A 12,745-nucleotide genomic window follows, 5' to 3' on the forward strand; every position below is an offset into this window, starting at 1 on the left:
GTGGGTTTGATCCCTGAGTCAGGAAGATCCCCTGGAGGAGGACACAGCAACCCACTCCAGTATTCTTGCCTGGAGAATCCCTTGGCAGGCTACAGTCCATAGGGCTGCAAAGAATCAGACCTGAATGAAGCAACTTAGCATGCATTCACACATGTAGTGTGTTTCTTTATATATTAGATTTTACTTTTCCTCTACATCGTATTCCCTTTCCCTACATTTTCTGCCAGGAGACTACTTCTCTTAATAAATAAACTGTGCCCAAGTTTAGCCTTAGTTTGTGTATAGTTTATCATCTTATGCTGAAAATGTTTAAATAATTTGAATATAAAAAATGTCTCCTGATCATTTCCTAAGGGGTATCATAAGAGGGGTGCACCAGAATGCTTGGCTAGGAGGCATGATCCATGTGATGTGGGTAAGAATGAAATGGTGAGATCCCCAAAATACCAAGGCTCCTGAGAACTACACATCTTATGGAAAGAGGTTTGGAGATACACACACAGTAGTATCAGAAATGACTTAACGCAGTAATTATAAACTTTGTATTGAAAATTTGATAATAGTAGATCAATCATATCATTAATGATTAATTCTTACCTAGAGGAGGAGAATGAGTGTTCATTATGTTGGTTGTCATGTTCAACAGCTATAATCCAAAATATTCTTTAAAGGTCAGAAACTCTGTACAGTTAAAGGAGTGAACATGAATATTATCATCATTCTCAAAGATTCTGCTAGAACATTTTGAACACTGAGTAGTCTTCTAATTTTAGATTAGTCTTTCTAACCACATATGCTATAGTATTTATTACTCATTACAAGGTCAGAGTTATTGCTGTGCAAGTTAAAAAACAGACCCCTGGGAGCTCACTGGTAAATCTACCTGCCAATATAGGAGACACAGGTTCAACCCCTGATCTGGGAAGATCACCTGGAGAAGGGAAGGGAAACCCACTCTAGTATTCTTGCCTGGAGAATTCCATGGAACCTGGTGTGCTACAGTCCACGGACTTGCAAAAGAGTCAGGCATGACTTAGAGACTAAACAACAACAGCAACAACAAATACATAGACATACATATTTCAACAACAATATATAACATCAGTATCAATACAAATGTTTGTGTTTGTATATGAACAAAGATAGGTAACATCAAAATCAACACAAATTTCTAAAATAAACCTAAGCCTTTACCTGACCTCTTTATTTACATGTTTAATTGTCTATTTTACATATTCACTCAAATGTCCAAAAAGAATTTCAAGCTATTTAGCAGAATAGGTTTCTGATATATTCATCTGTTTCTTTTAACAAGTATTGGCCTACTACCCTTCCCACCTTTCAAGCAAAGATGCACACTGCCTAAGTGAGGAATTGGAAATGCAGAAAGAGGGCAAAATGTGGAGTTCTTTTTGGATTTTGTGTTCACTTAGAAAAACCTGGAAAATTCAGGATATAAACTTAAGATATATGAGAAAAGGAAGAGCAAAATCCTGGAGCTCTCCCAGAAAATACTACACCTTTCCATTAAAAAGAATAATTCCCTTGGATTGAGATAAAGTAAACTGAAAGGGAACTGGATCCTAGAGAGGCATCAGACACTCTGCCATTGAACACAAGCCAGATAAGTTAGCAAAACATTAGCAAGGAAAGGAACTGTGAAGTCTGAAGGCAGAAGCCACCTGAAGCCTGGTAGGGATACCACTATAAAGGATGCTCTCTCATACCTCAAAATAATTACTGCTACTCATTTTCAGAACCTAGTTACACTATCTCTTCTTCATAAATGTCCTCAATTACATGCTCTCAAGCACTTTACTACATAGCACTTTGTAACATTTAAAATTGGCAAGTTATTTGAATGATTTTATGATAATGTCTAGCTCCTCCTGTACAGTGAAACCTCTATGAGATCAGGGCGCTTGTTAATGTTTGATTCCTAATGTATATGTGTGTGTATGTGCTAAGTTGCTTCAGTGGTGTCTGATTCTGTGCGACCCAATGGACTGTAGGCTCCTAGAGAACTAGGCAAGAATACTGGAGTGGGTTACAATGTCCTCCTCTAGGAGATCTTCCTGACATTAGTTGTCTAATCAATAATTGCTCAAAGAACAAATAAATGAATGAACTTATTATTGTTATCATTGTAACTCACTTTGTGTAATGTTTCACAGATGCATTGTGGTGTGGCTGGACCAAAAGATCTTACAAACATACTTAAACATCCAGAAAATCATCTTCTTTTCATACTCATCAATCATCAAGGTAACATATTTGCTGCTCCTTGAGGGTCTTATTCTTGCTTCACTCTGAGATAAACTGATCCAACATCTGATGTCCACTGAGATAAAATAAATCCTGAGACAATAAAAGCATCCCCCAAACTAAATCATAGGTGAAGTATATTTTATTTAATCTTAAATTTTTTTCTGGGGTTACTAGATTAAGATTTCCTTGAAAACCCAAAGCTGCATTCACTAAACATCATTTTTCAAATAACTTGTCTTCAAATTTATAAATTCTTGGTTTTTTTAATCTTTAGAGTTTCATATTCTATCTCCCATCTTGTAAAACTCTCTTAATTATTAAAAAGATAACTAAATTTTTTAATAAAAGAACTCTAAACATGCAGTGCTATTTTCATAACAGCTCTCTGAATAGTTATGTCATGTATTATCCTACCCACCACCACCTTAAAGATGAAGACATCAGAATTTAATGAGGTCAAACCACATGTACAAGGCTGTACAAGATGTACAGAACGCAGCTGAAATTTAAACCAGTTTTACGATGCCAAATATAATTTTTTTATTTCATCATAATTCTAGTCTATAAAAGTAATGTACTGAAAGTAAATATCTTTCAGAGCAAGGTTTTTCCAATAAACAAACCGTTTCAACAACTGCTATCAAATTACAAGTTGTCTGCAATTTTATTTGTCACTGGGTTCCTATCAAATTCTGTAAATATATGTATATGTGATGACAACATCAGAAACTTTAGAACTGGAATTCTACATAATCTGTGTTAAACATCATTTAATTCAAACTATTCATTTTGCACATAGGAAGATCAGGCTCAAAGAGAACAGGTCCATCCTAGTTCAGTACCACATACTTGGCAGCTTAGCAGATACTAGTACTGATTCTTCTTACATGTTTCTTACAGCATGTGATATTAAAAATAATTTCCTATCTCCAATAACAGCTTAAGACACTAGTTCTCTTTATCCTAATAAAGATCTAAACCCAGGAACAATGCATCAAAATCTCTGCTGTAAAGCCTTGGCATCAGTATTTTTATAAAGTTCCTTAAAGAGATCCTGATATATAGCATGAGCAGAGAACAAACAACAGTGGCAGTGCAGAAATAGAGATATAGACATAGAGAACAAATATATGGATACCAAAGGGGGAAGAAAGGGGTGGGGTGAATTAGGAGATTGCGATTATCTATATACACTACTAATATTATGTATAAAATAGATAACTAATGAGAACCTACTATATAATTCAAGGAATCCTATGCAACATTCCATGATGACCTAAATGAGAAGAAAATCCAAAAATGAGGGGATATATGAAACATATAGCTGATTTACTTTGCTGTATAGCAGAAATGAACACAACATTGTAAAGCAACTATGAAAAGTGAAAGTGAAGTCACTCAGTCATGTCCGACTCTCTGCGACCCCATGGACTACAGCCTTCCAGGCTTCTCCGTCCATGGGATTTTCCAGGCAAGAGTACCGGAGTGGGTTGCCATTTCCTTCTCTAGAGGATCTTCCCGACCCAGGGATGAAACCCGGGTCTCCCACATTGTGGGCAGACACTTTACCATCTGAGCCATGTTTCAATAAAATTAATAAAAAATAGTAAAGGATCATACATAAAACTATCTAGTTGCCAGCTATTGTCTTCAGTATTTAGATTGCAATTTTTTCCATTAACTTAGATGAATAGAATAGAAAAGTACTTTTATTTTTTTCCTGCACTGAGTTGAATACTTGTGTGTATGACTGTGTATATGTGTGTTTAATCTTCACCACATCTCTGTAAAACAGAAAATAGTTTAGTTTTCTTCCATGCTGTGCATACAGGGAATAGAAGCAAAATCCTGCTTTATGCATATATGTGAATGACTGAATATGTAAGTGTATGTGTGTGAACCTTCTGAAAATAACATCTAACTGCGTGAATTCAAGAATCTTATCAATTTTGCCTGCTAAATTCTATATTTGTATGAAATTATTTTCTAATCTATACTATCCTCATTATAAATTTATAGATAAAGGAGAATCCTATTTCATTCTGATACATTTAGCCTTCTTCCATTCTCCATTATGTTCTTTAAGGTAAGAAACTAGGATATAATCATTTATTCAAAATTTGAATTAACATTTATAACTCTTAATATTTATTTTATACATCTTTTTACGTATCATTTTAATTCCAATAATGAGATTTAGGTTTCCCCTTATTTTAAGATTGACTTAAGGGCAAATGATTAACTGAGTCTTTATGCAAACTGTCCCTTGATGCACACATTAATTAGATAAATAGTGATAACAGTAATCAAGAAAAGGAATACACTAGAGTAAATCATTGTGTGGATATACACAGGAGCCTAGAGGTAGTATGATTTGAGTAAATGTGTTTGATATAGTACCTGTACTGCCATTAAATAAACACTTGTTTTGATACGGCATGTGAGTGATATCTCAATGTATTAAGGTATATAATCATGTATCTTTATTTTCTTCAAATTTTAAGAATGGTCTCAGGATGAACAACTGCATGAGTTTATGGTTAAAACTCTAGATATATATACACGCTGAAAAAATTAAAAGTCCAATCAGTAGATCACAATTGCTTTTTGAAGAAGGTATCAAAGCAGTGTATTTGGAGAAAGCACCAAAATTAGAAGCAGTGTATTTGGTAGCCACATTATTCTTTTTAAATGGGAAATAAAATTACCCTCTGAAATAATCTATGACTTTCTGCATTTACTAGTTTACAAATGAATATTGGACTGAAAATAGTAAATTTGTTGAAGTTTATGTTTGTGTTTATTTACACATAACTTTAAGGAAAATAGCTTTCATCTTTCTGGTTTTGCCTTCCAAAACCACTAGGTAGTTTCTGTAAAATATTTTCTGGAAAATTTTGAAAATTAAAAATATATATTTTAACATAATTATAAACATTTACAATGTTTATAACATATTCAGAATAAATTTAAATTCTAATATGAATTTCATTTATCATGAGTTTATAAAAATCATGAAATATCAAACCAGTGGGTTAGAAATACTGATAAAAAATAAAAACTATCTTAATTTACTACAGGATTCTTTTTTCCAACCTCTTTCATAAAACATCCATTTTGACATGCCAGTTAACATAAATGACTTAAAATGCCCTGAGCCTTTGCACTTAATACACTCAGAACCCTGCACTTCAAATTGTTATACACCATTATCATGTTTCAACATGTCAGTCTCTTAACTGAAGGATATCACATCATCAAAGTGTAAACTCTTTGGGTATTTGTCATTCAATGTCAGCATCAAAATATGTGCCCTTTGATCACTAATCTAATCTACAGAGCTGTAAACACACAATAACAATCAAGGATTTCCATCAGCCTAAAGTATTTATGATAGGATACTGAAAGAGAAACTCTCCAGGTCGGTAGGTGCCCAATATGCTACTGGAGATGAGCGGAGAACTAACTCCAGAAAGAATGAAGGGATGGAGCCAAAACAGAAAAACAATGCCCAGGTGTGGATGTGACTGGTGGTAGAAGCAAGGTCCGATGCTATAAGAGCAATATTGCATGGGAACCGGGAAAGTTTGGTCCATGAATCAAGGCAAATTGGAAGCAATCAAACAGGAAATGGCAAGAGTGAATGTCTACATTCTAGGAATCAGCGAACTAAAATGGACTGGAATGGGTGAATTTAACTCAAATGACCATTATATCTACTTCTGTGGGCAGGAATCCCTTAGAAGAAATGGACTAGCCACCATGGTCAACAAAAGAATTCAAAATGCAGTACTTGGATGCAATCTCAAAAACGATAGAATGATCTCTGTTCATTTCCAAGGCAAACCATTCAATATCACTGTAATCCAAGTCTATGCCTGAACAAGTAACACTGAAGAAGCTGAACTGGAATGGTTCTATGAAGACCTACAAGAACTTTTAGAAGGAACACACAAAAAAGATGTCCTTTTCATTATAGGGGACAGGAATGCAAAAGTAGGAAGTCAAGAAACACCTGGGGTAACAAGCAAATTTGGCCTTGGAATACAGAATGAAGCAGGGCAAAGGCAAATAAAGTTTTGCCAAGAGAATGCACTGGTCATAGCAAACACCCTCTTCCATAACACAAGAGAAGATTCTACACATGGACATCACCAGATAGTCAACACCGAAATCAGATTGATTATATTCTTTGCAGCCAAAGATGGAGAAGCTCTATACAGTCAAAAACAAGACTGGGAGCTGACTGTGGCTCAGATCATGAACTTCTTATTGCCAAATGCAGACTGAAACTGAAGAAAGTAGGGAAAACCACTAAACCATTCAGGTATCACCTAAATCAAATCCCTTATGATTATACAGTGGAAGTGAGAAATAGATTTAAGGGACTAGATCTGATAGAGTGCCTGATGAACTATGGATGGAGGTTCCTGACATCATACAGGAGACAGAGATCAAGACCATCCCCATGAAAAAGAAATGCAAAAAACAAAATGGCTGTCTGGGGAGGCCTTACAAATAGCTGTGAAAAGAAAAGTGAAAAACAAAGGAGAAAAGGAAAGATATAAGCATCTGAATGCAGAGTTCCAAAGAATAGCAAGGAGAGATAGGAAAGCCTTCCTCAGCAATCAATGCAAAGAAATAGAGGAAAACGACAGAATGGGAAAGACTAGAGATCTCTTTAAGAAAATTAGAGATAACAAGGGAACATTTCATGCAAAGATGGGCTCAATAAAGGACAGAAATGGTATGGACCTAACAGAAGGAGAAGATATTAAGAAGAGGTGGCAAGAATATACAGAAGAACTATACAAAAAAGATCTTCACAACCCGGATAATCACGATGGTGTGATCACTCACTTAGAGCCAGACATCCTGGAATGTGAAGTCAAGTGGGCCTTAGAAAGCATCACTACGAACAAAGCTAGTGGAGGTGATGGAATTCCAGTTGAGCTATTTCAAATCCTGGAAGATGATGCTGTGAAAGTGCTGCACTCAATATGCCAGCAAATTTGGAAAACTCAGCAGTGGCCACAGGCCTGGAAAAGGTCAGTTTTCATTCCAATCCCAAAGAAAGGCAATGCCAAAGAATGCTCAAACTACTGCACATTGCACTCATTTCACACACTAGTAAAGTATTGCTCAAAACCCTCCAAGTCACGCTTCAGCAATACATGAACCGTGAAATTCAAGATGTTCAAGATGGTTTTAGAAAAGGCAGAGGAACCAGAGATCAAATTGCCAACATCTGCTGGATCATGGAAAAGCAAGAGAGTTCCAGAAAAACATCTATTTCTACTTTATTGACTATGGCAAAGCCTTTGACTGTGTGGATCACAATAAATTGTAGAAAATTCTGAAAGAGATGGGAATACCAGATCACCTGACCTGCCACTTAAGAAACATATATGCAGGTCAGGAAGCAACAGTTAGAACTGGACATGGAACAACAGACTGGTTCCAAATAGGAAAAGGAGAGCGTCAAGGCTGTATATTGTCACCCTGCTTATTTAACTTATATGCAGAGTACCTCATGAGAAAAGCTGATCTGGAACAAGTAAAAGCTGGAATCAAGATTGCTGGGAGAAATATCAATAACCTCAGATATGCAGATGACACCACCCTTATGGCAGAAAGTGAAGAGGAACTAAAAATTCTCTTGATGAAAGTGAAAGAGGAGAGTGAAAAAGCTGGCTTAAAGCTCAACATTCAGAAAACTAAGATTATGGCATCTGGTCCCATCACTTCATGGGAAATAGATGGGGAAACAGTGGAAACAGTGTCAGAATTTATTTTTTGGGGCTCCAAAATCACTGCAGATGTTGATTGCAGCCATGAAATTAAAAGACGCTTACTCCTTGGAAGAAAAGTTATGACCAAACTAGATAGCATATTGAAAAGCAGAGACGTTACTTTGTCAACAAAGGTCCATCTAGTTAAGGCTATGGTTTTTCTCATAGTCATGTATGGATGTGAAAGTTGGACTGCGAAGAAAACTGAGCACTGAAGAATTGATGCTTTTGAACTGTGGTGTTAGAGAAGACTCTTGAGAGTCCCTTGGACTTCAAGGAGATCCAACCAGTCCATTCTGAAGGAGATCAGCCCTGGGATTTCTTTGGAAGGAGTGATGCTAAAGCTGAAACTCCAATACTTTGGCCACCTCATGCGAAGAGTTGACTCATTGGAAAAGACCCTGATGCTGGGAGGGATTGGGGGCAGGAGGAGAAGGGGATGCAGAGGATGAGATGGCTGGATGGCATCACCGACTCGATGGACATGAGTTTGGGTGAACTCCGGGAGCTCATGATGGACAGGGAGGCCTGTCATGCTGCAATTCATGGGGTCTCAAAGAGTCAGACACAACTGAACAACTGAACTGAACTGAGCTGAACTGAAATTATTTAAACAATGGTAAATCTTCCTTAAGAAGAAATCATTCAAACATCAAATTTAAACAGTGCTGAAGAAGAAAAAATACATGAAATCTAATGGGCTTATATAACCAATATTTCTTTCTCATCTCAAAAGTTTTAAAGAGGAGGCATATAAATCACTCAGTGATGCAATAGATACTAGTTATAAGGCTAAAATACTCATTCCTCATTATGTAACTGTTTGGATTATCTAATACATGCAAACAGTTAGATATTGAAGCTACAGAAGCTAGGTTTATGCCCTCATGAAACTCATCATCTGGGGAAAGCTCAGGGGATAAGCATATTACATTAGAAGAGAATACATAGACTATCTGAAGGCTTAATAGGAGACAATTCCCAGTTTTCATACAGCTAACAAGTAATTATAGACCCAAAGGCACCTCTGAAGAGAATCTAAAATTTTTCATATGTCAGGAGTCTGAACGAACCAATCTCCAAAACATATTTTATACAAAAGGACCAAGGCATTATGAACTAAGAACTTGAATCTGAAATTATTTCAGTGAAAACAAACCAAACTGTCAACTGAGTAAAGCAATGCATGGAAAACAAAGTCATTCTATCAAGTGAAATCAAGGATGCAATCTGACAATATTCTTTTATGATTTCTTTGAAGACTCGATAATCATTCTGGTAGCTACTTGTAGCAACTAAGCTAAGAGTTTTAAAAACCTGTTTGAGTTATACAAACAAGTATGTTAATATGTGTGTATACACACACAAACACACACATGAACATATATTTGTTTTAAGGTGATATAAAAAGATATCTTAAAAGAACAACAGCAGATAATTAAGGAGAGATTTAAAATCACAATTTTTAACTAATGTTTATTTTTTTATAGCCTCTAAAATAACATTTACTGTATTTTACTGAAACACATTGCATTAGAATACTTACCTTCATCAACTCTAACAGCATTTGGATGGATCGCTCATATTTAAAAAGGCAGTAGCCCTTTTGGATCTCTGAGTAGCACCATGGTATTCAGGAAGAACAAGCACCTTACAAAAGCAGCAAAAAGAGAGCCAAAGAGAAAGTGGTTGACTCATTTTCTAAGAAAGATTGGTATGATGTGAAAGCATCAGCATGGTTAAATATAAGAAATATTGAGAAAACACTGGTCATGAGAACCCAAGGAATACAAATCACAACAAAAGGCTTCAAGGGTTGTGTTTTTGAAGTGAGCCTTGCTGATCTGCAAAATAATGAAGCTGCATTTACAAAATTCAAGCTAATTACTGAGGACGTTATGGGCAAAAAATGCCTGACTAATTTCCATGGCACAGATCTCACCTGTGACAAAATGTACTCTTATGGGTCAAAAAATGTCAGACTGACTGAAGCTCGCATTGATGTCAACACTACCGATGGTTATTTGCTTCATCTATTCTGTGTGAGTTTTACTGAAAATGCAACAGTTAGTTTCAGAAGATCTCTTATGCCCAGCACTGGTAGGTCAGCCAGACCCACAAGATCACAATGTAAATCATGAGAGGTGACAAATGTCTTAAAAAGGGTGGTCAATAAATCGATTTCAGACAGCATTGGAAAACACATAGAAAAGGTTTGCCAATCTATTTATCTGCTCCATGATGACACTGTTATAAAAGAAAATATGCTGAAGAAGCCCATGTATGAACTGGGAAAACTCATGGAACTGCATGGAGAAGATAGCATTTTTGGAAAAGTTATTGGGGATGAAATAAGCACTAAAGTTGATCAAGCTAATGGGTATGAGTCAGCTGTCCAAAAATCTGTGAAAAATTCGGACTTTTAATGGTAAAAAATAAAAGGTCTTATTTGTGTTAAAAAAAAAAAAAGGCAGTAAAAGTAGGTGATAGCCAGCTAAACTTTTCCAATAAATCTTTTTCAATGCAAATTTACATTCCAATGCTGTATATATAGGGAATAATTTGGACAGGTGTTTAACTGATTTTCTTTATTAAAATGCTCCAACTGTCAAATTCAAATTGCTCTAAGCACAAAAGCCAACAAAGTAAAATTAACTAATGGTAAAAAGATTACCATATCTTCATGAGGGGAAAATTTTAAATAATTAGGTGAAGGGTAGCTTTGCATGTGACAAATAAGATGAAATAATAACTTCAAGTTGACCTCCCAAGTACTTTTTTTCATACTCTTTTACACGAAGAAACAGTAAATAATGCTTGACTTTGGCTTCTTCTTCTGTTTTATTTCTGAGACAAGTCAGTGTTTTTACTTTACAGGTGACAGAGGACACTTGTCATCCTGTTTGCAACATTAGAAGGGACTTTTCACTCCATTTCGGGAAGGGACAGCAAGAGAGGAACATTCAACTCTAAACTTCCTTACTTTTTCCCAGGAGGAAGGAGTTATTTAGCTGATTCACACAACTGGAAGAGGGAGATAAATATGACTCCACCTTTAGGAATTCACTCACTGTGAACTGCCTGCCTGCAAAGAGGGCACTTGGGATCTGCTGGTGGCAGTCAGCTATCCAACACTGCCCACGAGATAGTAGATCTCTCATCAGGAATACACATTAAGAGTCCTATTTGGCCACAAGTCCATTACACTTTCTCCAGTTTAGATTTATAGGAAAAAAAATTATTTTGATTTTTCACCTTAGCTACAAAATCGTTCCAAACCTGGGCATTAGAAGGGTGCTATTTGTTTTTCTTCTAAAATCTGAAGAAACATGATGTCAACAGATAACACAAATTCTATCAATTAAACCTTTCCTTTAAAATTCGTATGACATGAAGCACATCTGACTCTTTGTGGGATTCTCCATTTTCTACTTTATTCTATTTACATGACCATATTATACACATTATATTATTTCAAGTATTTTGCCTGTTTTTGTGTAGGATTGGTTAGAGTTTTTATGTTGATTTACACAGGAGGGTAAATTTGGTCCATGTGAATACATTTTGGCCAGAGGGGAAGCACTCATCATTTCTTCATTTAAAATGGATTTCTTGTTAATAAAATATATTTGAGTCTTGTTTTTTTCATCCACTATGACAATTTGTCTTTAACTGATGCATTTAAACCATGGACATTCAAAGTGATTATTAGTACAGGTGGCTCTGTCATATTTGTTACTGTTTTCATTTTCTTCATTTCTATTTTTGTCTTCCTTGCTTTTTCTGCCACCTGTGATTTGTCTCTATGATTTTATTCTCTCTCCTCTTTTATTTCCTATTTTTACCTTTTTATATGTTGCTAATCAAAGCCTACTTTCAAATAGCACTATGCCATTTGACAGGTAGTGTGAGGATTTAATAATAACAAAACAATCTTAATACCTCCCTTTCATCCCTTGTTTCATTGCTACGATTCATTTATCTTGCAGTAGGAATATCTAAGCATATTTTTTTCTAACATACATAGATTATATAATTAAATACATTATTGGTATCATTATGTTTAACAAACTGTTGTTAGACTGATTAAGGATGAGAAAAGTTAAAGTTCGTTTTTTACCTCATCTATTTATTCTTTGAAGATCTTTTCTTTATGTAGGTTGAAATTTATGACATACCGCCTTCCTTCTCTCTAAAGAACTCATAACATTTCTTGCAAGGTAGATCTACTAGGAAGAAATTCCTTCAACTTCTATTTGTCTGAGAAAGTCTTTATTTCTTCTACATGCTTTAACTTTTTATTTTATATTAGAGTATAGCCAATTTAAAATGTTGTGAAAGTTTCAGGTACATAGTAGAGCAACTCAGCTATACATATACTTGTATTCATTCTCCTCCAAACTACCATCCCATCCAGATAGCTTCTCCTTCATTTTAAAGAATAATTAAAATTCTTTAAAATTCAGTGTACAGTGTACAGTTTATTTCACTAAAGCCTATTCTTGCTTTCATGGGCTGAAGAGAAGTCAGAAGTAAATCTTAAATTCATTTCTTTACAGGTAAGATGTTCTTTCATTTGACTTCTTTCAGAACTTTATCTTTGATTGTCCCTGGCTTGAAAATTAATAGTCTTAAGTATCCTGGGGTTTGTTTGTTTTTGTTTTTGTTTCTTTTTTTTTTTTTTT

At 35.3% G+C, this 12,745-nt stretch overlaps 1 protein-coding gene across 1 annotated transcript; it reads left to right on the forward strand.

Moving 5' to 3' along the window:
- Window positions 1-397: 397 nt before the first annotated feature.
- Window positions 398-10,486, forward strand: LOC120881646 (40S ribosomal protein S3a-like). The gene is given in 4 exon segments (XM_040265329.1): window positions 398-415; window positions 2,175-2,265; window positions 3,343-3,424; window positions 9,733-10,486. Coding segments are annotated over 4 exon segments (945 nt in total).
- Window positions 10,487-12,745: the final 2,259 nt, after the last annotated feature.

The sequence above is a fragment of the Oryx dammah genome, unplaced genomic scaffold (genome assembly GCF_014754425.2).
Source record: "Oryx dammah isolate SB20612 unplaced genomic scaffold, SCBI_Odam_1.1 HiC_scaffold_2, whole genome shotgun sequence".
In the NCBI taxonomy this organism is placed as follows: Eukaryota; Metazoa; Chordata; class Mammalia; order Artiodactyla; family Bovidae; genus Oryx; species Oryx dammah.